This window comes from Anabrus simplex, chromosome 13, assembly GCF_040414725.1.
Source record: "Anabrus simplex isolate iqAnaSimp1 chromosome 13, ASM4041472v1, whole genome shotgun sequence".
Taxonomy (NCBI): Eukaryota; Metazoa; Arthropoda; class Insecta; order Orthoptera; family Tettigoniidae; genus Anabrus; species Anabrus simplex.
In genome coordinates this window covers 23,911,086-23,938,993 of record NC_090277.1, presented here as the reverse complement: position 1 = coordinate 23,938,993, position 27,908 = coordinate 23,911,086, and the positions used below count along the sequence as shown (strand labels likewise).

Genomic DNA, 27,908 nt, shown 5'->3' with positions numbered 1-27,908 from the left:
TGATTAAGAAACAAATATATTAAACCGATATATATGACTCAGTTTGATATATTTCTTCAACACAAAAATATAGACAACCACTTTGAGTGCAATCCTAATAAGCTTTTGCAACATTTTATAATTCTCAAAGAAGAATTTTTTAACAGTTTAAGACATCTTAACCTAGTAACTGATGAAGAGCTCAATGCTATGAGAATTAGAAACAGCGTGATCAGTTCGAAATGTGGAGAAACTTACCTCAGACTGCCACAGGTGCATCTCATTCCACGGAGTAAAATATATCTAACAGTTGTATATCCATTAAGAACGGACCAACTTCTTCTCAATGGACAAACATCCTCAAGATGGAACTACAATGCTGTTGCAGTTCAAAACATTCCCAGCCAAAGCCATTGATGTGAGTGCAACAAGACAGAAACCCTTCTTCGTATTCTTGGTTTCTGCAGCAAAGTGGAGCTCACAAGAAATACAAGACACCAGACTTCATAGGAGGACAGCGAACTACTTTAGAAATATAAAACAGCTCAAAGTGTATGAAGACATAACCTGGACATCAGCTGAAGGTTCCATTAAATGCATGGACAAGGCAGTAATCTATAGGAAATCCAAAAAATAACCATTATAGATCCAACAGTCAGATTTAAGTGAGCTGCAAAGCAATACAAAGAGGTTTACAGAAAATAAGGGTTCCTATGACCCTTGCTCTGGTGACTTGGGACACAAGTACAAAATTAGCAACTGCTTTGGTGCATGCTCAATACCCATAAATTACTCTGTGAAAACTTTCAAATGATTTTGACTCCCTATGAATGTTCTGCAAGTTACTGTATTTCATCTGCAATATTAAGAGATCTCCTACAAAAAGTACAAAACCATCTGTATATCTTAAATTCCCAATGAAATAAGCAGAACATTCTCTAATTTTCAATAAAAATTAAATACATCACATCTAATTTCATTTTGATTGTCTTCATCTGTAGGATGAACCTTTGCAGTTTCCCTAGTACTACAGCAGCTATCCAGAGCAGATTTCCTCCCTCTAGTCAAATATACTTAATGGAAAGGAACATACAAGTATCAGATCAAGCAATTATTACATAGGGAGATAGGAACCAGAAAATGAACACACAAACAGAGAAGCACCTAAAGAGAAAACAGAAAAGAGGGATCATCACAGGATAACAAACTTCACACCTTCACACAAGGTCAAGCCTCGCCCTCTCTTCCTCTTCTTCCTTATTCCTGCACTGTCCTGCCATTGCCTTTATACTTTATATGTACTGACCTGTCTCCTGTGTGTTCCTTTCTGTTACTTGAGTTGCCAAAGAGGAATTTGATCACTGAGAAGACATACACTAGTCCTCATCCAACAACGCTTTCACGGTCGATGACTTGCCTACCATAACCAAATTCATCCTAAAAATGGTCAGTCATTCCAGTTGTTCTTCACCGGGTGAGTTGGCCTAGTGGTTAGCAGCGCGCAGCTGTGAGATTACGTCCGGGATATAGTGGGTTCGAACCCCACTGTCAGCAGACGTAAAGATGATTTTCTGTGGGTTCCCATTCTCACACCAGGCAAACGCTGGGGCTGTACCTCAATTATGGCCACGACCACTTCCTTCCCATTCCTAGGCCTTTCCTGTCCCATTGTCAACATAAGACCTATCTGTGTCAGTGCAATGTAAAGCAAATAGCAAAAAAAAAAAAAAGTTGTTCTTCAATTCTTTAGAATGAGAAGTCTTAATCAATATCAGCTTTAATAAAAATCTACAACATTTTTACTCCCCTTCAAAAGGACTGTGTTCAGGTAATTTGCTTTAAAACTACATAAGCAGAAGAGAAATTTCATTTACAGACAATGACTTAGTTTTGTAAACATCTCTTGGGTTTATGAAAGACACAAACTGCAGTGAAGCTTTATGTTCTTTTCCTCAGAATTTCTTTTCTTTTACAATTAGTAGTAGTGCTGCAGCAACACAATTAGGGTTAATGACGATAGAAAAGCGCTAGGACTGGAAAAAAAAAGACTGTGGCCTTAATTAAGGTTTAATTGGTGTAAAAGTGGGGAACCCTAAAGGAATTACATTCAAGGCTGTTGACAGTAGGATTCGAACTCACTATCTCCCAATTGCAAGTTGATAACTACCTGTCCCAACCTGTGCAACCACTTGCTTGGTTTCAACAGGTTTGCTGATTAACAGGAGCTGCCATATGTTAACGAAATTGTGTCCTTATAGAAGAAAATTGGTTGGATGTGAGTGGGGCTGAGTGGAAGAACATCGCCAGGAGCTGACCACCAACGGTCTGATAATTGAGTTCACCAAAAACACCAGGGAGTTATGGAGGAAATCTCATCTGAGGAGGAGAAAAGGACAGAAAAATCTGTCCCTTCATATGAGACTGGGGAGACGTGTAAAATTTGGGAATCAGTGCAAACATTTTATGAAAAATATCACCCAAATAAAGCTGTCTAAGGGATGACTCTGTTTATCGACAATATAACATTGCATTTCATAAATCCTCAAAAGCAGAACAATGTAATAGCCGTTGGATAGAATTCTTGTTAAAATAGCATGGAGAGAGAAAATTACAGTAAACAAACATTCCATTATTTGTTGTGAAAATGGGACTACATCATAACCCTTCTCATCTTGTAACCTCTTGTCTCCCTCATACCAGCCAAAATTCAATTATAAAGAGCAAGTTAATTTGTTTTACTAAATGAGTTTTACTTTATATTTTGTATTGATTTTTATTTTGCTGTGGAACGTATAATAAGTTTTAAATATTTGCTATGGGGAAATTCACTCTTGATTGCAAGTACATTTACGAGATGTATTAATCTTCTAGAGGACCACCTTCTTGTGTAACCCCCCAACTTACATCTCAACAGCTGATGATTTTACCTCTGGATACCCAGGAGCAAGCTATCATCAGTACATCATTCAATCATAATTGTTATTACAAGGTCTTATTAGGCAATTATCCAGTATGCCAATGTGACATCGAAAGTCTGCAGTCCTTTTCGATGAATTATTCATTAGCCTGGCCTCTCAACAGTCACCAAATATGGTTGTGCCGATGGCTTGGTTACATTTCATATAATATTCCCATTTAATACCTTCCTTCACATCCTTCTAATATAATAATATAATTGCACCAAAATATGCTGCCTTATTTTTTTTCACATAACTCAAAGTGATTAACTCCTGCATTTCTGACTACATGGTTCACACAGACTATCTGGGTTGGGGTGGTGCCATCTCTTCCCTTTGTACAGCTTAACATGTAAATCATGGACTGCCCCTAATGTCACAGAGCAGTTTTTCAAGTTTCTATCAGTCAATGTGGCCATGGCATAAAACTCTGTGTCTATCACAGTTCTATTTCTAGCTCTCATCTCCAGTTCATTCTTTACATTTGCCATGGTTGGCATTAGTTTCCGTCTTATGCTCTCTATGGGATAGCTCCCAGGCTAGCTTGTACACCAATCTGTTGGGTGCATACATTGACACTGAGAGAACTTTTCTTAAATATCTCCCTTTGACTCACTTTATGTCTACCAGCATAAGACATATGCACTGCATGGTTATACTTCAGCTTCAGAGAGTTTCACAGCTGATTCTAGTAACAGATTCCCCATATTCCAGTTGTCATTCCTACTTCTGTTGGCTGCAGTTATCCTATCAGGGCAAATTTGAAACAATGTAGCATTGTCTGGAGTATCATTCCTAGGAACAGAAAACAGATGTGCCTTTTCAGGTTCGTCATTTCAGGTTGTCACATGATGTGCCTTTCCAGAAGATAACCAGTTCAGCTGCCTGCTTGTTTATCTTTAGCTCATTCTCCTGTGCCTACTTTGTTAATTTGCTCTCTGCTGATTATCCTTGTTCTTGGCATTCCTGTCACCACATACTGGACAAAGACAATGAGAAGGGTGGACTTATTGGGACACCTTGGAGGACACCAACATGTTATTTCCAGGATGACGATGATTTTTGGACAGTGTGTTATTTGTCAGTTTTGTCGTCCATATCCGTCCTGCAAGATCAAGTAAGTTTTCCATTAGCAGTCTTCAGGTTATGGTGTTGAATGCTTTACAATAGTCTGACAACGTAGAGTAACCCCCCCCCACCAACGAACCACTCCGAGTTTCCACTGTTCCTTCATGTACATTCTTCAGTAGGCACTCTACTGCAATTACTGTGGATCTGCCCTTGGGAAAACAGAACATCTAATCTGCCAACTTGTCACCCAATATCCATTTAATTTCCATGTTAATATTCTTGTAATTATCTTGAAGGCTGTGGCCTGGTGATTCAGGATCTTAAAATGCCAGGAAGGATTTCCATTTCCTGACAATTTCTATGACAGTAAGATGAGAGGGAATGTTTCTACCTGTGACAGTACAATATTAATGAAACATTAAGATGTGAGACACATCAAAAAGACACACTTTCAAATTTCAACCTACCGAGCTCGATAGCTGCAGTCGCTTAAGTACGGCCAGTATCCAGTAATCAGAACATAGTAGGTTCGAATCCCACTGTCGGCAGACCTGAAGACGGTTTTCCATGTTTTCCCACTTTCACGCCTTAATTAAGGCCACGGCCGCTTCATTCCCATTCCTAGCCCTTTCCCGTCCCATCGTCGCCATAAGACCTGTCTGTGTCGGTGCGACGTAAAGCAACTAGCAAAAAAAATAAAAAATCAAACTATTTCTATTCAAGCTATGAACCTCTGTTCCAACTCCTTGGGAAAAAACAGGCAGCATATTATAGCTTAATACACAGAGCCTTAAAAATACCCCTCACACCTAAAGACCTCAACAAAGAATTACAGTATATAAGGAACCTAACCAAGTTTAAGGGATTTAATTTAGACACGGTCAATAGGTTCCACTGATATAATTGAGTGTCAAACTACCTAGTAGAGGGCAAGACTGTCTGTCTGTCTATTATTATTATTATTATTATTATTATTATCATCATTATCATTATTATTATTATTATTATTATTGAATATCCAAAGCAGTTTGGAAGATTATTTTACATAGTATACTAGGGTTATAGTTAAAAAATATATTCAATTTTACAATGAAAATGAATTAATGTATCTAACTGGCAGAAAATGAAGTGAAGTTAATAAGATATTTTTAACAGCATGGCTGCTTAAACAAATGATGCAGGGGTTTTGATATTGCAATATTGCAATAATTTAAATGAGAGTTCAAGTCATGCCTTCTTCTTTCAAATGCAGCCCATTCAAGCAGGAGGTGGTCCACTGTTTTTGAGGATCCACAGACACACATGTAGCCATCAGGACGATTGATTCCAAATCCATGAAAATATTAACCAAATTTGCCATGACCAGTCAAAAATTGAGTTACTTCAAAGTTTGGCACCAACATGTTACTTTGCAGACGGTTGTAAACCTTGGGAAATAATATTTCTCTAGTGACTTGGCCTTTAGCGGAACAAGTCCAAATGTTGTTCCATTGATGGATTACGTGCTTCTTTATGATGTTTCTAGCATAGCTATTGTATCTATTGTCAGAGAATCTCTCACAGAAATGTGTGTCATTATTGAACGCCTGCATCTTTCTTCTTCATTAAAATGATGTGAACTTAATTAGCTGAATGCTATCTCTGATCCTAAGATAACTTGTATTGACTGTGAGTTTCAAACGTACATTGGCCCGCTACATAATGGCAATTTTCAAACATTGCAGTATGCATGATCAGATCTCTGCCTGTTGATTCGAACTGAAGTTACTATTTTCAGTTCCTTCTGATAGGTCATGTGGCTAGCATGGTTGTAACCAAGCTCCCAAAGATGAACGAGATGGACTTCACTGTATCTCGGCGATACTACATTACCCCAGTCATTCCAGAGGTTGCATATTTCTTACTTTCTGCTTTTCAAAGAACAACTGCTCTTTATTAGCAACATTACTTCAAGGGCAGTTTGGGATTATGAAACTGTGTGTGTAACTGAATGCAAGGCACAAATTTCATGAAGCTGCTTGTTTCCATGGCACCGGGCACATGGTGAGGGAATCCTTCATTCTATATCTCATTATGTTCCACTGTGAAATGTTTCTGCACAAATGTCTCCTCTCCTTGTAGGTATACCAGGTTCATTATTTTCCACATAATTCTGCAACTGTTGCATGATGGTGAAGGTTAATTAATTTTATTTGTGGTGTGCTGTAGTCATCCTTGCAGGTCAGAAATATTTTCCCTCACCTTGCACCTTGTTCCAGCATTGTTGAATACTGTAAATATATTGACCATATTTGAATACAATATATTGAACTATATATGACAAGAATGCACAGAATTTATTACAAAGGATAGATGAAATGGAATAGGAGTTTAGCAGGAAGGAAGTAGCAGGTGAAAATGTAGATCACATATCAACAGTTGCCGTGACAATGTTGAACAAACTGAACAAAATAGCGAAAATTGTGATTTCTGGAATTGAAAGATAACCTCTTGTTGCAAATTCTGATCAAGTGGTATAAAACAGTCCCCTAACACAGGGAGAAAATGGAGAAGTCGGATGTACACTGCAGATAGAGGACGCACGACTATGCACAGGAATCTCATGAGACATCTACCAGGTGCCACAGGGCAAGCACGAAATGTAATGTTGGCAATGGAAGCATGGGATTTGTTTTTCCCCAAAGACACTATAAAGCAAATTGTGCATTGTACCCATCTTGCATTGGCAGAGATGTGTAAAGGAGGCACACGTGAAGGAGATGTCCATGATACTGATTAGAACATTCATGCCCGTATCCGAGTTATTGCCTATAGCGCGTGACCACGCTGTGGACTGTATCCGAGTTAGCCCAGATAAGCACAACCTTGAACTGGAGCCGTTCCTAGGCAGCTGGGATCTATTTCGGTCTCAAATATGTGCGAGAGAAATGAAGGCAATACCCTTATGAATAATTCTACTCACCAGAAAACACATGGTCACAGCGATTTTCCCTCCCAATGCACTTTGTTTTGTTTCTGAAGGTAGCCTAGCACTGGCCCAACTAGCTGCATAGTTGGTTTGTGATTGCACAAGCGTGTGTATAATCGCGTTCTGAGGTGTAACCATGGCATGTAGGGACAGTATAAATGATGCAAGTGGTGCAAATATACAAAGCACAGTTTTTCAGCTGCTTGAAAATATACAGTCTATATGGACCATTATTACAATAGCGTTCGACTCACGAAACGATTACGGGAACAGAACACTGCTGTACACGGAACAATACCTTCAAATAGGGGTGTACCAAAAGATCTAAAGAAACAAGGCAATTCTCAAACGGGGGGAAAAAAAGTGAACCCGACATACAGGTACAGTCACCTTTGACATCTCGGCTCCATCTACACCATAAGCTCCAAGTCAACGTCCCGCGATTTTGCAACCAAAAAGGGCACCGGCCAAGGATCCACCATTTAGGTTAGATGCGAAGAGAAAAGGGCATATTCTCTTGAAGTTTCCATCATCAAGTAAAGTTCCCCTCAAGAAGGTGCAAAGCGTGCTTCAAAAATAAAATTATTAGTGAACCACGCTATTTTTGTGGAAAGTGTGGTGTTTCCATTCACACAAGAAAGTGTGACATTACCTACCGCATCCGACAAAGATACTAGAGGACTTCATTAAGGTATGCGAAAAATTTAGTTTTAACATCTTGTTTAGTTTATAACTTATTGTGAAAAGAATTCGTTGTTGCTTGCTCTGCCACTAACAGCTGGAATAGCTGGGCCAGCCTTTAAATAGATGATGGGCGTGAATGTGTTAAACAAGGTAGAATACCCTGCATTTGTAAATGAAATACTGTAAAGCTATAATAATTACCATGAAAATAAATACAAAATACTTTACTTTACCAATGAAATCGAAAACTGAACTATATAAATGACTCTTAATTTAAGTAATGAAATTATATATTAAGCTAATAAATTCCATGTAAGGCTACTCAGTTGTCCTGATTCTCGATTAACGCCCTAATGCTCTTCTTTATCATGTCTTCCCTCCTTCCGTCTGGGGGCTGCACTTATAACATGTCCTGAAACTGTTATTGCACGCTATCTTCTTGTGTTTATGTGGGTGGTTCACCTTTCATTTCTTTGGAAAGGATTGTTAATTGGGTCTGATGTGTCTGTGATGTTGGGCAACAATTTATTTCCTTAAACGTTGGAAATGTTGGATGTTATTTCTGGGTTTAAGTTTTGTGAAATTCTCTTATCGATATTAATCAATTATAAATATTTTTCTGCTAAATAGCTTAATTTTATTTATTTATTTGAGCCTTATCAAATCAATCAATCACTACTGATCTGCATTTATGGCGGTCGCCCTGGTGGCAGATTCCCCATCTGTTTTCCAAAGAAATTGGAAATTTATTGAACATTTCCCTTAGTGAGATATTCCAATCCCTGGCTCCCCTCCTATAAACAAATATTTTCCCCCATTAATTCCAACTTTATCTTCATATTGTGATCTTCCCTACTTTATTAGATATGACTCATCGTCTACTAATGTCATTCCACATGATCTCTCCACTGACAACTCGGAACATACCCACTTATTACACGTTATAAATCTCATTTTTGGGTCCACATTCAGCAACATTTATTTTTCACTTAAAGCTTTTTTAGGAATAGTCCACCTTTTCAATACAATATGGTTCGGTGTTACATAAAAGTTTTTACATTATTAATGTTTTCACAGGACATGTTGCATCTAAATTCTGGATCCTGGGTATTTGTATCCTTTTGTATCCTCCTGCAGCTGGCTTGCCTTGGTGACACTATTAGTTCAAATAGCTGCAGCTGACACTGTGCACTTTGTGCCATATCTGTGTGTGGTGCGCGGAAGGGGATGGGTAGTAGAAGGGTGGGCGGATGATGCACTGGTTGTTCTCAGAGGTGGTTTTTCTGTGGGCAGAATTTTATGTGTGGTGGTTTGTTAAAGTTTTGAAAAGTACTTTCTTTTATTTTTAATATTTTAAATAAAATTGGTATTTGATCGCATAGAGGGTTTTTCGTATCTACTGGGTCATTTAAACTGAGGTTTTTATTAAAATACTGGTATATAAGAATGCGGATGTTTTTGTATTTGTTCATTAATTTGCCCTTTCTTATATTTTTTAGATATGTTAAATCTTGTTCTATGGTCATGTATGTGTGCCCCGTTTCCCTCATATGTACGCTCATGGCTGAAAATTTGTTATGTTTATTTGCAATATAGTGTTCAAAATATCTTATTGAGAAACTTCGTCCTGTTTGACTGATGTACGATTCAAAACATTGAGAACTTGTGAGTTTGTAAATCCCAGAACCTGAGTATTTTTCTTTATTCGAGTTGACACTGTTATGGTTTAGGAACGTACTTTAATTAGTGTTTTGTGCTTTGAACGTGATTTTGAAATCATGTATTTTGAATGGGTTTGAAACTGGATATATATGGGATTATTGTAAGTAAATGTCACAAAAGTGGTCTTGTATTTTTGTTTTTATTTTGTGTGTTCTAATTGGTCCAGGCAAATATCTGCTAAGATGCCTGAAACTGGATCTTCCATTGATAATCCTTTTTGATGATATATCTTCTTATTTAAAAGTGAAGTGAAGAATACGAAATTTAATGTTGATAAATTCATCTATTTCCCTTATGCTGAGATGACTGTATTTGATTAAATTCTCTTTAATTATGTTAACTGTTTCTTTTGTTGGAATAGTTGAGTACATATTGGTAATATCGAACGAGTACATGACGTGATATAGTTTTACTTTAAATTTTGTAATTTCTTGGAAAAATCCACTGAATTTTTAGCAGAGAATTATTATGAAATTTATTATGTTTTTCCATAAAACTATGTACAGTATAAACTGTGTTCTCTTGTATGTAGAATTGATTTTTTTTTTTTTTTTTTTTTGGTATTTACTTTACCTCACACTGACACATATGTCTCATGGCAACAATCAGATAGGAAAGGCCTATGAATGGGAAGGAAGCGGCCGTGGCCTTAATTAAGGTACAGCCCCAGCACTGCCTGGTGAAAAATGGGAAACCATGGAAAACCATCTTCAGGGCTGCCGACAGTGGGGTTCGAACCCAATATCTCCCGATTACTTGATACTGACCACTCTTAAGCGACTGCAGCTATCGAGCTCAGTATGATTAATTTTACTATTGATGATTGGTCTTATAGGAATTACTATTCTGTGTATTTTTTTGTAGTGCTCTAGCTGTAGGTATGTTTGGGTTCATGTTTATTAATTTTTGTGATTCCTGTTCATTAAGTAAAAAAGATGAATTTTTCAGCAAAGACTTGAGGTTGTGTTACACTTGGCCTATGGAATCTTTGTTTATTACTGAAAACAATTTAGCAGTGAAAAAGGATTCAGATTTATTAATGTATTCATTTATGTTCCTTATTACTGTGGTTCCTCATTTGCCGGCCTTCATGACGATGTCATTCTGTTTTATCTTGTAAATGTTCATTTAGTTTGTGAATGGTACGTGTCAAATTTGTGTTTATTTCATTTGCCAAATTGGTGAGTTTCCTCTTAATTTTGTATCTTGTATCATTTCGCTGTTCAGCTATTCTCGTTATGTCTTATACTTTGTGGAAGTTAGGCCAATTGAATCTAAGTCCCTTGTTGACCAAATATAATTGATCCTTTGAAAATTGCACAATGCATAAGTTTAGGGTAAGTGCAGTGTTATTTAATGGTGCATTGAATTTTTTAAATTTCAGTGACTACCTAGTGTTTTTTTGTTTGTTGCTTAAAATGGTTCCTAATTACTTTGAGAAATGCATTTGAAATGAGCCCCATTCTATGGGAGCCAGCTGCTGGGAGGCGTTTAAATGTGTTCTGTAAAGTTGCGTGTTGATGTTTGCGTTCTTTTTGTCTAAAAGTTTTGTTTCATTTTTTATCCAAATTTTATTTACTCTATTCGGGGTTTTCTTTTGGTTGGATGTTGTAATACATTTTCTTTGTGCAGATTTGATGAAGTTGGGAAGCAAATTTTGCTTCCAGCATTTGTTTAAGAAGCTCGTCTTTTATTATTTTGCCTATTTTGATCTTGAAGCTTGTTGGGCATTTTGTTTGTCTGGTTGGCTGTAATAGTACAAGTTATAAATCTCATTTCTGGGTCCATATTGAGCAACTTAAATTGTTCCCTTAAAACTTTATTTATGAATAATCCACCTTTTCAATACAATATGTTTTTTATTTAAATAAATATTTGCATTATTAATGTTTTCACGCGACAAGTTTCCCCCACATTTGGGCATTATCAGCCATAATTCCTACACTGAATGATGAAAAATATCCAGGATACTGGGTATTTGTATACTTATAAAATCTTGAAAACTAATATGCTACATTGGATGTTGTTTAAAAAATAAGTTTTCATATTGAATATGATTTATTAGATATCTGTTATTTTTTTATTATTCTGGGTGGTGGAATATGCATAAATAATGATAATAAGTAAAATTATACTGTTAAAACATAAGCACTAATTCATACCAAATTCCTGTTTTATATCATTTGCCACATTTACTTACACATTTACAATTATCCCAAAATATATCAAGTTTCGAACCCATCAAAAAAAAACATCATTTCAAAATTGCATTCAAAACACAAAACATTAACCACAGTATGTTCCTAAACAAGAACAACAGGGTTACCTCCAATAAGGACCGATATTCAGGTACCGGCATTTTCAAACTCACATGCTCTCCATAAAAAACAACCAATTTTCAGCCATGAATGCACGTATGTGGGAAATACATACAAACACATACACAACCATAGGACAAGAATTAACAATTCTAAAAAATATAAGAATAGGCAAATTAATGAAGCTTACATACAATGCATGTCATACTAACTGGCCTGTAATTTTCAGCTTTATGTCTATCACCATTCCTTTTATACAAAAGGCTACTATAGCAACTCTATTCATTTTGTATAGCTCCTTCATGCAAACAATAATCAAATACTTCAGATATTCCCAGAAATCTTATCATTCCAGCCGCTTTCCTAATTTTCAACCTTTGTATCTTATAGTAAATGTCATTGTTATCGTAGGTAAATTTGAATACTCCTTAAGTATTAGTTACCTCCTCTATCTGGACATTATCCTTTCAATCAGCAATCTTTACATACTGCTGAATGAATACTTCTACCTTTTGAAGATCCTCAAATACACACTCTCATTGTTCATTAACCCTTTGCGGACTAATTTTTTCCTTGTGCAGTTCTGCACTAGTCCTATTTTTTTTCTTCGAAAAAGCTGTATAGTTACAATGAAAGTATAATTAAGATACAAAGTCTGACTCACAACATTATGAATTAATTTATCACTCTAGATACACACTATAAGCAGTAAAAATGTAGTTGAAAGACAGTTTTCCCCTTTCCTATTTATATTTCTTCTCCGTGTGGTACTCCTTGAAGTATTCATTTGTATTTTTTCTCTTGCATAGCAGTTAGTCTCATCAACAATTTGTTGTACCAATTCTTTTGTAAAAAATAGTGTAAAAAAATCAATGGGAGTAGATGGTTTATTACCTGTGAGAGGTGAAAAACCACTAAACAAAGTGTGTGGTTTCTTTACAAAGTTTGGATCAGCTGGGGAATAAACTCTCCAACCATTGTCTGGTCCACTACTATTTATATCGCTTTCATTCTCGCTTACAGTTACTTCTATTTTGCTGCAATTGTCATCATCACTCCCAGAAACAAACTCACTGTCCATAACTGATAATTCGTCATCACTACTGTCGATTTCATCTAAGAACGAGCTATATCTGATGAAGTAGCATACCCTGTCTGCGCGCCACCATTTCACAGCTGATTAATGTAAACAACAGCTCGTTCTTTATTTACCTGGAAAACTCGTAAAAAAAGTTTTAACACATCTAGAAGGCTGTGACATTCCTAAAGGTTCCATATAATAACTATAGATAACAGCAGCATGCTTAATTGCTTCACACGCGTATATATTTACCGTGCAAATAGGTGGTAGGTATATCCCGGCATACGGTCCAGAACGGGAAATTGGGATGTCGGGAAATGCCCGAGACGTCCGCTGAGAGTTAATGATTCCTGGAATGTCCTTCTTGGAATGTGTTTCTGCTCCTATACATACCCTTATGTTTTTCAATAAAATTTGTATGACTGCCAATTATGCTTGCCATCCCATTATCCTTAGCTGACTTCTTTGCTTGATTCAATTCCCTAGTAAGTTCCTTCTATTTCTTCCTACTTGTACATCCACTTCCTTTTTTATTTCTTTCCTGTTTGCACCTCCTTCTTGGTCTCTCTTTTTCTCTGTTATAATCAAGTGAGTCTTTACTATTCCCTACCACCTCAAAGGTACAAACCTGATTTCACAATCCTCAACAATTGCTTTAAAACCATCCCGGAGTCTGTTTACATTTTTATTAACCCTTTTCAACCGATCATAGTTACACCCTTATGACTGCTTTATCAGCCATATGGTACTGCCAAATAGTCCTACATTTAAGACCTTCCTTTCTGACATTTATTTTTAACTAAGACAAAAACAACATCGTGATCATAAATACCATCTATTACTTCGGTTTTTCTATAAAGCTCATCAGGTTTTACCAGCACCATAACCAGAATATTCTTCATTCTAATTGGTCCCATCACTTTTTGAATCAGCTGTCCTTCCCGTATTACCTTATTTGCTATTTGTTGGTCTTGTTTTCTGTCATTCGCATTGCTTTCCCAATTGACATCTGGTAAATTGAGATCTCCTGCTATAATCACATTCCATTCCATACAGTTCCCCACACTGCTGATTATTCTATTAAATAATTCTGAATCAGTGTCAACCCTACCCGTTCCTGGTCTGTACACTCAAGACATCGAGCTGCCTATTATATTTAGAAATGAGCCTAGAATTTCATGTTAGTCATCTTTAACATTTTTGTAGCTTACTAACTCCTCCTTAACCAGAATGAATCCTCCCCCTCATACCATTCCTATCCTAACTCTATGATACACACTCCACTTCTGTGAGAAAATATCTGCATCCATTATATCATATCCCAGCCATTATTCAACTCCTATTACAATATCTGGTAAGTTATTTTCAAAAACTAGGGACATCAGTACAGATTCTCAATTTTAATATTCATCAGATTCTAACCATCACTTGTGAATTATGTTGGTACAGAACTTATTAAAATTCAATTTGTGTCGTTGTTTACACCCTCTTTATTGCTCTCCAAGAAATGGATCTTTCACCATCATTTCAATTGGGGCATTTCTGGAGTTTGGTTGCCTTTCAAAAGATAGTTCCTTTACATGATGTTCCTTATACTTGTGATTTTACTTATTTTTTGTGCTTATCACATGGTGATGAATTTATGCTTTGATGGGTTCTGTTTTGCTTGTACTGCCTTAGGCTGCCTGTAAATATCCTCTTCACATGCAGAAGCAGTAAGGGGTAACAAGGCTGTAATGCTGGGGTAGTGCAAAACAATGCTTCAGCATCAGATATGACACTGTGCGCAACTAATAAATGAAGGAAGAATATGATAAATCAATTATAACTGCTCAACATGAATTAGAAGAAATTAACTACAGCTTTCTTTCTTTACTACCAAGAAAAATTTTTTTCCCTATTTACTTGTTAGATACAAACATATTGAGAAAATTGTCAGTGCAACAAAATTTTTTAAAATGAACAAATGTAGAAAGATGTAGTAAAACTACTGACATGAGGCTGACGTATTTCAGCACCTTCAATTACTGAGCCAGGATCGAACATGTCAAGTTGGGACCAGAAGGCCAGTGCTTCAACCGTCTGAGTCACTCAGCCCAGCATGAACAACAGAGCACAAGAAAAGTAATAGGAGGAAACCGAATTTGAGCTGTCCAGATGGTAACAGTTTTGTAGACACAAGGTAGAGGATATAATAAAGGCACTACACAACACGCCTGCATCAGGTTGTACTGATGATAACATAATGACATTCACAATCTAATCTCAAACTTCGGGATGACTCTGTTGAAAATAGTTTACTTCTCGGTTGTTTCCTATGTTCCTGCTTTTTTAACCAACTATGTTTCATCCTTATCTTATGATTCTTTCCCTTTTCTTGAATTTATCTGTCTTTCTTCTTATCATACATTTCCCACATCAAGAGTGAAGAACTGTGAAAGTGGCCCTTCGATGAGTGTTGAAGCCTGCCCTCCTGCTAAAACCGAAAAACAAGTTGGAGGCTGACAAGGGAGGGATGTAGAAGTGGGATAGGTGAGAGGAAAGCCTGTGGCAGTGTCTAAAGATGTGGAAGTTGTCATCATCCTTTTGTGTTTTCATGTTCGTCCACAGCTCCTCTTTCTTCCAACACTAAACTGTGAGTATGTTCATCCTATTATCTGTTCATTTTCTCATGACACTTGTTTGTTCCTCACCAATAACTATTGCACTTTTTGTGTTTGTCGCAGGCTCATAAACTTTTTACCTCCTGTATGTTATCTTTATCTTATATTTCTTCTCTATTTGTCTTGCTTCATGCTTTAACCAAATGAACCCGTCTGACGAAATATGCCCGCTTGCGAGCACATGGCCTTCAACTCTGATGACGAGGTGGGCCCGCGCACTGCCAAAGCTCGGATATTTGCTTGTATTCCATACAGTTTGTAACAGATGGCTCATGCGTTAAGATTTTCATATACCAGAAAGTTGAGGCGAGGGTACATCAAAGTTTCCCCTTGTTTGAACCTCATACCACGTGTATAGGGTGACTCGAAAATGTTTCGAATTCCTCTCAAGCCAGTAGTCAATATGGCAACTAGCAGTGTGTGTATTTCTGAACATGAGGAGTCAATGAAGTTAATAGTGTTCTAGATAATGATGCGGACAACAGTGTAAGCGAGAATCTGGAGGAATTAGAAGATGATAATTTGTATGATGAAGTGTTGAGTGTAAATAGCATAAATTTGTCAGGATATGTATATATCACTAATGACTCAGAGAATGAAATTGAGCAAAACTTTCACGCCAGGCCTCCACAACCAAAACATGCAAAACAGAATGACCGGGTGTGGATAAGTGGAGAAAATAATCCTGTCATTCCCCACTTCCCTGCACACAGTGGCATTTCAGAGGTTGTATTTCAGGAATATGCAGCCACACCTCAATCAAAGCTCTCTATGTTTTTAGACTATTTGGACCCATTATTTTCTTCAATTGCTACAGAGACAAATAAATATGCTCAGAAGCAACTTACAGATGAGAATTGGCAAGAGCTCAAAGATGACGAGAAATGGTTTATCACAATGCAGAACATATAAAGGTGTAGCTTGCTTTGGGTATTCTGATATCCCAGGTTTGAAAACAGTGCATCCAGGTATACCGGAGTAAAGACAGGTATATTGAAACTCCTATCTTACAATGAGCAGGGAAAGATTTCTCTTCATTTCTTATTTCCTACACTTCACTAATGCCTTTTCAGCTGATGCTAGCGATAAACTGACGAAAATTATGCTTATAATTTCTTATTTCTTGGGCACATTCTATTCATTGTTTGAAATGTCTGAAAACATTGCCTTAGATGAACCTCTAATGAAATTTCGTGGTAGACTGCCGTACTTTCAATGTAATCACAGCAAGACTTGGCATAAAGATATATAAAAAATGCAATGCAAATACAGGCTACAGCAACACCTTTTGTATTTATGCACAAAATGATAAGATTGACTCTTCCTTACCTGCGTGCACTAGTATTGTTATGAGCATATGTGAACACTTGTTCAACAGAAGTCGTACCCTGTACCTTGACAACTGGTACGTGCCTCCAGACCTTTATATAAGGGTTAATGTAAAGCAAACAAAAATTGTAGGAACTGTCAGGCCAAACAGAAAAAACATGCCACCTGGCAGGCCTATTTCATCTACAGTGTTGCAAAGAGGTGAATATCAAATGAGGTCATCCAAAAATATTTCATGCCTCAAATGGCAGGATAACAAAGGCGTTCATTTTTTTCTTCAAAACACACAACAGCAGATATTACACCAATGGGAAACCTCAGGGGAAAGCACAAACAAGTGACACAGGAAAAACTAAGGAAACCAAAACTGGCCCTCAAGTACCAAGATTGGATACAGGGAGTAGATTTAGAAGTCAGGTCACTGCCTTTTCTCCCAAACATGAGACAAACAAATGGGACAGAGAAACATTATTTTTATCTTCTAGACATTTGTCTTTTCAATTCCATTGTAGTGTGCTGCACTTTCTCACAGTCAGAGAACAGGAAACCCTACTCCACAGACTTCCGTGCGACCGTAGCAACACAATTACTTGCGACTGTACAGTGCCTGATTACAAAGTCAGGGGAAGAACTCAACCTAGTGCAACCCCTCTTAGGCTAGAAGCTAGACACAAGGCTCATTTTCCCATGCACATCCTTAGTACCAGAAAAAAAACAATCCCTCTAAGTGAAGTTTTGTGTGCTCAAAACAGAAGATCAGAAGCGACACAGCATGGCAGTGGAAAAAGTGTGAAATTCATCTACATCTCCCAGACTCCCTTGAAATATATCACACAAAAACATCATTTTAGGTGACTACATGTCACGTACTGACAACATTTTAGGTTAATATCTTGTATAGATCTCCTTTTGCAATCTATTTTCCTTTCTGCTGCACACACAGCTCTCCACTGGGATTTAAATCTGAGTCAGTGTGAAACGCAGGCTATTTCAATGAGAGTCCGTTGGGTTAAGACTGAAGGTATGTCAAGATGGACCCCAAATGAGAGTTTATGCCTGCTTTCCTGCTGAAGCTGGGTAGGAGATGAGAAAAGAGCTCGATGTTTTCCAGAACTTTTTTTTTTTTGCTAGGGGCTTTACGTCGCATCGACACAGATAGGTCTTATGGCGACGATGGGATAGGAAAGGCCTAGGAGTTGGAAGGAAGCGGCCGTGGCCTTAATTAAGGTACAGCCCCAGCATTTGCCTGGTGTGAAAATGGGAAACCACGGAAAACCACTTTCAGGGCTGCCGATAGTGGGATTCGAACCTACTATCTCCCGGATGCAAGCTCACAGCCGCGCGCCTCTACGCGCACGGCCAACTCGCCCGGTGTTTTCCAGAACTAGGATCGAAAATCTCTTCTATGCTGTGTTTTTCTCTCTATATGAGTTGACTTGACAATTGCTTCTTTCTTTCCAATGCTTATTCCTCCATTTTTTGATTGCCATAGATTGGATTCAAGACACACCATCAACTTACCATTTCCACTATCCCTGTAAACTCCCAAGCAGCCTTAACTGCCATCACAAACAGACATAGAATGCATCTGCTTGTTCTTGTAGTCAGAAATAAAACCATTCATGCAAATAACATCAATCACATTCACTGGGTCAAAAGACAAGAGAGACTTTGAGGGAATGAAAGAGCAGACCACATAGACAAAACTGCACCCAGCTATCTAGACATCATTTCCTACAGTTCAATACCGATGACAAGATGCACGAAGTTACTGCAACAATGAAAATCCTCAGACTGTTGCCACTCATTCAACTGGGTAAGGAATGAAATGAATGAAGCCACAATCTAGTGGCGAGAGTAAGAATTGTGCCAACTGTTGAAGCCTGCTGCACTTCTTTAGTGCAATTATTAATGACTGACAGATGAAATTAAATGACATTGGAGATTGTTACTAGAATGAAAGACAGGGAAGACCAGAGTACTGAGAGATGAGCCTGTCCAGCGTCTGACGTGTCCAATAAAAATTTTATATGGATTAACCGGGATTTTGAACCACAGAACCCACTGCACTGAAACATATATCAACTTGCACAATGCTTCTCACAATGAACTATTATTTCCAAGTATCTCCCACAGACTTTCTGTATAATTTGTGCTTAATTACGTCCACATGCAATTTTTTATAAACCATAGCTGCTTTAGATCAGCCCTCCACCGAACAAACATAATTATTTCACCACTACGTGACAGCCCAAGAAAACAAAACAAATGACTTACCACAGCATGAAGGAATGCACCGTCTTATGCCATAAGACCTATCTGTGTCACTGCGACGTAAAACAAATTGTAACAATGTACCCTCTTTGCAGTGGAATATCCTACTTTACCATAGATACTTCCCCTATCTAAAGAGCTATTATCACATCAGAACTGTCAGTATTTAAAGCTTCACCATATCAATCTCAAGTGAGATTCAAGAATAACATGACTGCATTGTAAAGCACTACACCGTTAATACCCATTGTATATTTTTTTAAACGATATAAGTGATGTTTTCCATCCCCTGGCAATATAGAATTATTACAATTATAACATTTAGCAATATCACATCGTTTCTGGAAAAAAAATTCACTGTTAAGTTGTTATCATTAATTATTCTATGTTGTGCAAACACTGAGATGATGGAGATTGATCCTGCAACAGGCTGATATGTTTGAGCACCTTAAATACCATCACGGTGATAAAGGATTTAATATGCCAACTTGAAACCACATGGCAAGCCCTCCTCTACCTGAGCTATTCAGATTGCCACTTTTCCTGACAAGAACTACAGATTTAAAAGCCAGATACTCCGAAAATGGGACTGTGCTGAATGTAGTAACAAAGCAAAGAGAGATGAAGAGAAACCCACTTCTTCTTCAGAACCTAACCAATGAATTCAGCTTTCATATATGTGTGCAAAATATAAGATGCATACTTATAAATTCCACATTTGTGTAATTATATAAACAATTTTTAGTCAATTTGAGATTAGTATACAAATATATGTGTGCCTTAAAAATAGACAGCAAGATACTCATACATTTCCTGAACAAGACATATGATGATGGTGATTATGCTTGTTGTTCTAAGTAGCGTAACATCTAGGTCATCGGCCCCTAATGGTAAGAGTTGGAACAAAATGACATGATAACCAAAATTCCAAAATGCATCCATTGACCAGAATTCAAAACAAATGGAGATGAACGACTACGAGACCAAAGCAATCAGTGGATCCAACTCGCAATGCCCGACGCCCGAATAAAATTATAGAAAATACAGGTGACAATGAAACAAGGCACCGCCCGGAAACACAGAAACATACATAATTCAAGCCATAATAACACATTCTTCTTCTTCTTCTTAGTGTGCCTGTCCACCTCGGACGTTGGCTATCAAAATGGCTATTCTGGCTTAATCCATTGAAATTTGGAACAGTTCTGCAGATGTTTTGTTGAGCCAGGTTTTAAGGTTGTCTTCACCCAGGAGATCTTTTTCCTTCTGTTTTCCCTTGCAGGATAAGTTGAAGCAGCTCATATCTTTTCTGATTCCTCATGATATGACCAAAATATTTTAGTTTACGACACTTGATGGTGTTGATCAGCTCTGGTCTCTTGTTAGCTCGGCGTAGAACCTCAATGTTTGTAACTTTCTGAGTCCATGATATTCTCAAAATTCTTCTGTATAGCCAGAGTTCAAATGCATCCAGTCTAGCAGTGTTGGCTTTTGTAAGGGTCCATGTTTCCACACCGTAAAAGAAAACTGAAAGAACAAACCACGCAAACACGAAGAGAAACAGAGCCAAAAGGACAAAAGCGCAGGCAACAGAAACACACAATACAAAGGCCATTACTACACACGAGCAAAAAGACCACCATCCCTCACAAAATGGACGACGAGGTCCGCCGACCGACCGCCACCCCGCAGGATGAGGGAGACGGAACTCAAGAGTTACAGACAATGGAGCAGATTGATCTGATCCACGCACTCCACAAAGAGGTGCATCACGGCAAGAAGACTGCCGCACACACCAGAAGAGGCTCCTCTCCGCAGCAAACGGTAGCATGCCACCATACCGTGGCAAATCCGGATACGGCAACACTACCGCCCACCTCCAACAATCCCAGAGAGAAGTCCTTCACGCCATCGTTACACCCTCACCACTCCCAGCTCATTTGGAAGTGGAGTGGCCTGCACTGCATCCCCCAATGGGACACAACCAAATGTCCCAGCTGAGAGCGAGCATCACCCACCGGAACCATGCAAGGCAATGTGGCAACACAACCGCCTCTCCGGCAGCCTCACCCGCAAACCCGCACCCCCAAACCAATGCAGCCCGGGAGCCACACAAACGTGACCCCGGCACCTAACACCCAGCCAGCAGGCCTTGGACCCGCCACACCACAGAGTGCCCAGGAAAACAGGCATCAACAGACTGTAGCGAGCTCAAAGAGTCCGCACAGAGCAGAAATCAACAGCGCCCACCGGACAGTGCACACCACATGGGCCCACAGACAGCACAGAGCCCCAACATGCATACACCACAGGCCTTCTGAAGAGCTTAAAGAAACCCGTAATATCCGACAATGAACACACAGCCCACCTGTGCTCCAGAACCACCAGCGCAAAAGATGATCGAACCCAGACACAGGTCAACAACAGACAGGAAGAACCCACAAAAAATTTGAAGAGCCCACGCCCTACCTCATGCCAGCTTGCAGACCCAGGGTTACCTCAGGTCATCGCACTGTCCATGAAGACACCCCCTACCAACCGCCCAACAAGGCAGGGAACTTAAAACACAAAACACAATCCGTGACCGCCACCCAAGCGCATTCCAAACAGTCGCGCCGCCCAAGGATAAGCAACGCACAGCCAAAGACCTCCAACGCCCAACACACAAGGACAGCCCAGGCAAAGTGGCACCAGTAGCAAATCTGCAGCACGACAGAAGCAAAGGCGGCACAACATACTCAATGAGCAGGCCAGCAATGGCGCTCGCACGAAAAGCTCCCTGCACCAACTCAACCCCACCACGCTGGACGCAACTCTGTCTCGCATGGACGCCTTGCCTTGCCAATCCACACGCTGCAATGCCAGAGCCCAACTGGACAAAACATGCCCCCCAAAAAATCACAGGATCACCGAGCGGTCAGCCAGCCAACAGCGCCACCAAAAGAAACTGCAAGACATCCAAACTCCTAGCGCATTACACCCTCAACTGCCACATACGTGGCTCCCATGACAATCTGCCATCAAAAAGGAACCCAAGAAACCTGCAAGCACCAACCACGGGATGAGTGACTCCTCCCAAGCAAAGCCCAGGATGCGCGTGAAGAGTACGCTGCCTTCAATAGTGCAAAACAGAGGTCCCCCAGACTGAAAACCAAAAGCCACGCACCGAGGACCAGCGTTCCACTCTCCCAAAAGCCCTCTGCAAGTGTCGCTCTGCAACCACCACATTATTCGAGCCACAATGCAGAACAAAATCGTCCACATACAGTGATAGTATCACAGCTGAACCAGCAGCAGCAATAACACTGCTCATAGCAATCACGAACAGAGCAACACCAAGAAACGATCTATGCGGGTCGACTACCTCCCGAATATGGCGCCGTGAACTCATACCCAACCTTGACACGGAACAGACGGAGGGACATACAACTCACAACAAACATCGGCAAGCCATATCGGAATCTCCATCGATACAGGACTGAAATTATACCACACCGTCATGTGGTATCACCCCAATCCAAAAAAACAGCCACCAAACACTGTTTGCAGAGAAAGCATCCTTGATCAGGTGCAGGCAGCCCGAAAACCACACTGGTACCCCGACAAAAGTCCTTGTCTCTTCAGACGCTACACAAGCCAGCGACGCACCTCCCTCCCAAACAGCCCACACAAACAGTTAGCAAAACAAACAGGTCTGAACCCTTCCGCATATCCGGGAACCCTGCCAGGCCTGAGAACAGGTATGACCACGGCCCACTCCACCACAGAGCCGGAAACCCAACCCCCACACGAGAATCAGCTGTACACACGGAGGAGAAATAACAGACTATCGTCATTAAGGTGTTTCAACATCTGGTCACAGACACAGCCCAGTCCAGGAGATATGCCCCCCGCAAAGCGCCAAGGGAACGCGCAGTCCCCGATCCGCAAAGGGAAAGCCAGGGTCCTCCACAGCCCCAGTGGCAAAACTAAGGTGACGATGCTCTGTTCCCACCCCAGAGCGAGGAAGCCACGATGGCAACCCCCAGAATCAGACACACACGCAAAAAAATGGACCAGAAAGCTAGCAGTCGAGAGCAGTTCAGGGATGACACCACCTTCAATGCAAATTCCCGGCACAGAAAATGATCCCTGGATACCCAGAACACATCGAAACCCAGTCCACACCTGAGATGACGGAGCACGTGACTTCACAGATGACAAACATCTCTCCCACGAAGCCCCCACACCCTGGCGAACAAGAACTCTTGCCCCAGCACAGAGCCCTCCAAATGCCACTAAGCCGGCCACAACAGGCCGCCAACGACAGGCCCCATAAGAGCAATGACGCTCCCCAATAGCCGTTGCAACGCCTTCATTCCACCTAGGAACAAGCCCCCAAAAAGGAGGGATCAGGCCCCTCAGCAGCAGCAAGAAAGACATGTGCTACGCAAGTCACTTCGCTGTCCATGCTCCACTCGGTCACACCGCTAAAGACACCAAGTTAGGTGAACCCCAGAAAATCAGCACGCCCAAGAACCTATCGAGGAGGAGCCTTGATGGATCCCTGCTTCTACAAAGCAAGAATAATGGGAAAATGGCCACCGCCACACAGACCACTGTGCGCACCCCACCAAAACAGTGAAACCAACGCTTGGCTGGATAGACCTGCGTCTATTTGAGAGCATGCATTGAAATGCACACTGAAACGAGTTGGCCCACATGCACTCAAAATACACAAATCCAGCCCTGTTACCAATGACTCCAACTCCCTTCCCTTGGACAAGGTGCCCCAGAGCACCATATGGGGTGATGGGCGAAGAGGAAGAGAGGCGGAAGTTGATCCACAAGATCAGTGACATCACTCATGTTAAGAGGCCAGCATGGTAGTAAACAAATACCACACACCTCCGCCATGAGCGGCTGTGGCACCCGCATTGCAACCACCCCCAACAGGCCTCCTAGAGGAACCCGCTTGCCACAATTCTCAGAACGAACAAAAACCCCACACCACTGGACACCCGGCGAGCACATCTCTCCATTCAACACAGTGTGAAACCTCCCATGACCACACGATGACCCAGTCCGAGGTTTGACTCCTGAACAGAGACCACACTCGCCGTGAACCCACCAATGAACTGATGCAGCCCAGCAAGATCAACTGCTACAACCGCCACAATGCCACTGCAACAGCGCCACAGGGTGGACCAAAAGAGAGAGAGTGCCAGGCTATGAGTGACAAGATGCTCCCAAACCCAAACACCATCAACACCAACATCCAAATCCGCAGATGCAGACGACAGTCCGATGCCCACCCCGCCATCGACAGACTGCGGGACAAACACCCGGTACCTCAACACTTTCAGGGGTGGGATATCCACCCACGAGGGGAGCGCATAGGCCTCAGAGAAGGCGCAGCCCCCGGCGAAGAATCACATCCTCTAGATGGTGGGCACAACGCCTCCCTCACAAGATAAGCACGGGAGTACCCAGTAGAAACGTTCCTTCCAGCCACCTAATGCCCAAGTGGGCTGGGAGACAAACTCCCAGCCCCAGTCAAGGAGACCCCCTCCCCCACCGCTGTGCCGGCCAAGGAGTCCTATATGTAGGATGTTAAAAGGTTTGTTTTTTTCACCTATTCAATACATATAAATTTTATAAATTAGGAATTTATTGTAGATTCCACTTGAGACATGTTTCGCCCTTCATTGAGGGCATCATCAGTCAAAATATCACCTCAAAAAACAAACCTTTTAACATCCTACATTCAGTATCTTCAATACGGATAACAATGATTTTTATCACATGCAAGGAGTCCTAGCCGGCAGAGACCTGTCCGTGGTCAAAGGTGGGGTGGTTCACCCTTCGAGCCCCACTCCTTGCGGGTCTGCTCATGGGAGCAACAGCCGCCCCAGGTGAAGCAATCCTCATGGGCGACAGAGTGAATGTCGAACCTGTGAGACTCTGAGTCACCACGCCGCACCCCAGTGCACCGGCAGGCATATTCGCGGAACCAAACCAACAGCGTGCCTCAGCCAGGCAAGACCACCCAGGGTTCTGACATCCAGAATCTCCCTCACCCAGAAATGCTGGAAAGACCCAATATTAAGGAGAACAAAGACTAGGACGGCCAGCGAACCTGCACGCAGCCGCGCACACCTTGCGCGGCGAGCCGCCTCCACCCCATATGCACGAGACACAGACTGACGATACAGATGTTGATTCCCATAGGGAATCTGTAACATTTGTTCCGAATGAGTAAATTTATAATACCAATATAAATGGTCCGTTATTGGACATTATAAACTTTTTCAGCTAACTCATTCCTGGTTGCCAGCGTTTCGCCCCCGTGTGCTAGGCTGGGCTCATCAGTTGGTAACTATCATCTGTATCATCTGATGGCCAAGCAGGCATCAATTTTTAGTAGTGAGACAGAGTGTCTCATAGTGCATTGGCACTGCCGGTGGCTACAATTAGCCTACGCAGTGGCCTCCATGGTATGCACTAGCCATGCATCTTGGTAGGTGTGCTAGGTACCAACTGATGAGCCCAGCCTAGCACATGGGGGCGAAACGCTGGCAACCAGGAATGAGTTAGCTGGAAAATTTATAATGTCCAATAACGGACCATTTATATTGGTATTACACAGACTGACTCCAACAAGACACCACAGGTCCGAATCTCCGGCACCGATAGCACTGCACAGGAGGTGGGATACACGGCCCCACATGGCAAAGTCAAGCTGCCACCCCGACCCCATCTGGCAACACCGAAAACCCGAAGAAGATAATGAAAGCACCAGTGGCAACTTCCCCACCACCGCCAACACCGCACGCAATGCAGGGGACGTGTCTCACACCACTGTGCTTTATGTCTTCAAACAATACATCAGTGTTCAAAATAAGGTCACAATGGAAGATGATTCCATGAACAGGTTCAAAGATTTCTGCTCCTCCACTTTCATGGGGATTTTACCTAGGTGGTTGCACATAACAACTGATCAGCTTGCAGTGCTGTATGAGTCTTCAAAAGCAGACTAGTGTTGAACATTTTCTTAAGATCGTCCAGTTTGCCGTAGATGCCTTCAATGTGCCTACTAAAAAGTATTGATTTTAGCTGCTTAAAATCGTGCCCAGCGGTTCTGGTAGCAACCAGAAACCTAGGGAAGCACGATTCCATTCTTTGATGCTGTGCATGTTCTCAGGGGGTTGAACCCCTCAAGTAATCAAAGACTTCGGTGGGGGACCACTTTGGGCAGGTCGAAGACGTTTCGAAGCCATGCCCAAAATCATCCTTGCCAAATGCCATCCACCCCGATCAGGGGCCGCAGTAGCTGAACCAAGCAGCCGAAGCAATACCCACCAGGTTGTAGCCAGTATTACCCGAGGTCCGATGATGGACGATGCCTCATATGGAATGACTGAGGCAATGAGCACTAGGACTCCTTTCGTCGAGTCACCTGCAATAGCACGTACCCCATAGGATGTAGAGAGTACTAAATATATAGGGCAAATTTTTTTTAAAAATTAATAATAATATGTTATTCTAGCATTCGGCTGTGCCGGGACCTGTGATGTCAGGCAGATACTACTGCACGGGTACATGACGCTCCAACACAGAAGATCCCTGGGTGGTCACAGTTGGGTTTTCTGGCGTAATCACACACGTTAAGAAGCCCACCTCTGAGCAGCACGCACAGAAAGAATTTTGAATCGATCTACAGCAAAACCTTAAAAAACAATAAAAAATAAAGAGGGGACCGATGGCCACATAACCCTTTTAGTTGCCTTCTGCGACAGGCAGGGATTACCTGTGAATATATTCGGCCCCTCCCATCTACCGCAATCCATGTCCGTGCCTAGATCATCCCTTATAGTCTCCTCTTACGACAGACAAGGGACACCTTTGGTTTATTCTTTGTCTGCATCCCCCACCCACAGGGGGTGAACAAGAGATACAAGTGGGAGTTATGTAACCAGTCAAACCGAGACGACTGCTAAGAGTGTAATTGTAATCAATATACGAAGATAGATAGGTAGATGAAGGTCTTTATTGGCGCAGTTAAGGTCATTAGGCCTTCTCTTACACTAAACCAATTAGTATACTTTAGACTCAAAATTAATAATACTGTAATTAATACTAGATAGAAAACAATTTAAAGACAATCAAAATATAACTGAAATAAAATTCCAACACAATGAGACAGACAAAATAATAATAATAATAATAATAATAATAATAATAATAATAATAATAATAACAACAATAATAGCCAGTGATGATATTGTACTAGCACAATCAAGAAAGATCAGAAATGCCCTGTTTATTCATATCATGCTGCACGTGGAATGATACTTACACATGAAGTATTCGATGTTTCCTTAAAGCAGATTGGTTCCTCTTTGATCTTTACTTCCAAGTCCATTTTACTAGTGTGTGAAGGTTTAGGCTGTTTGGGATGAGATTGCTTCAACAGACCTTGCACTGAAAAATGAGTAACAAACAATGTTATTGTTGTTTTGTTGTCAAGCCTGTAGTTTTAGGTGCCTCTTGATATTCTTCTCATAGCCACAGCACCTCCAGTTTTACCTGGAAACTGAACCACGGGGATAAATATTTTCACTGAAAGAACATCCCACATCCACAAATTGGATTAATTTGCACAGCTCTCGTTCCTGTGACCATGCACACTACACTGGGAGTCTAATGACTGGTTTGATGTACCTCTCCATACAACCCTATCCTGTGCTATGCTGTAAATGCACTATTAATCTCTTATTACATTCTGTCCAATGTACACCAACTGATCAATTTTTCTTTTTACTTCAAACAGACACAGATAGGTTTTACTGTGTTATGGCTAGGAGTGGAAAGGAAGTGACC

At 40.7% G+C, this 27,908-nt stretch overlaps 1 protein-coding gene across 4 annotated transcripts in view; it reads right to left on the bottom strand.

Moving 5' to 3' along the window:
• The window catches only part of LOC136884706 (zinc finger protein 85), a 417,693-nt gene that overhangs the window by 108,958 nt on the left and 280,827 nt on the right, over positions 1-27,908 (bottom strand). For 2 of the 4 annotated variants that reach the window (XM_067156985.2, XM_067156986.2), the window contains exon 2: positions 27,385-27,621. In XM_067156985.2, coding sequence (XP_067013086.2) covers positions 27,385-27,450 — 66 coding nt within the window. In that variant the 5' untranslated portion in view covers positions 27,451-27,621. Of the gene's footprint in view, positions 1-237; positions 356-27,384; positions 27,622-27,908 lie in introns of those variants that run through there. The other 2 variants (XR_010861415.2, XM_067156987.2) reach the window with 2 other exon arrangements.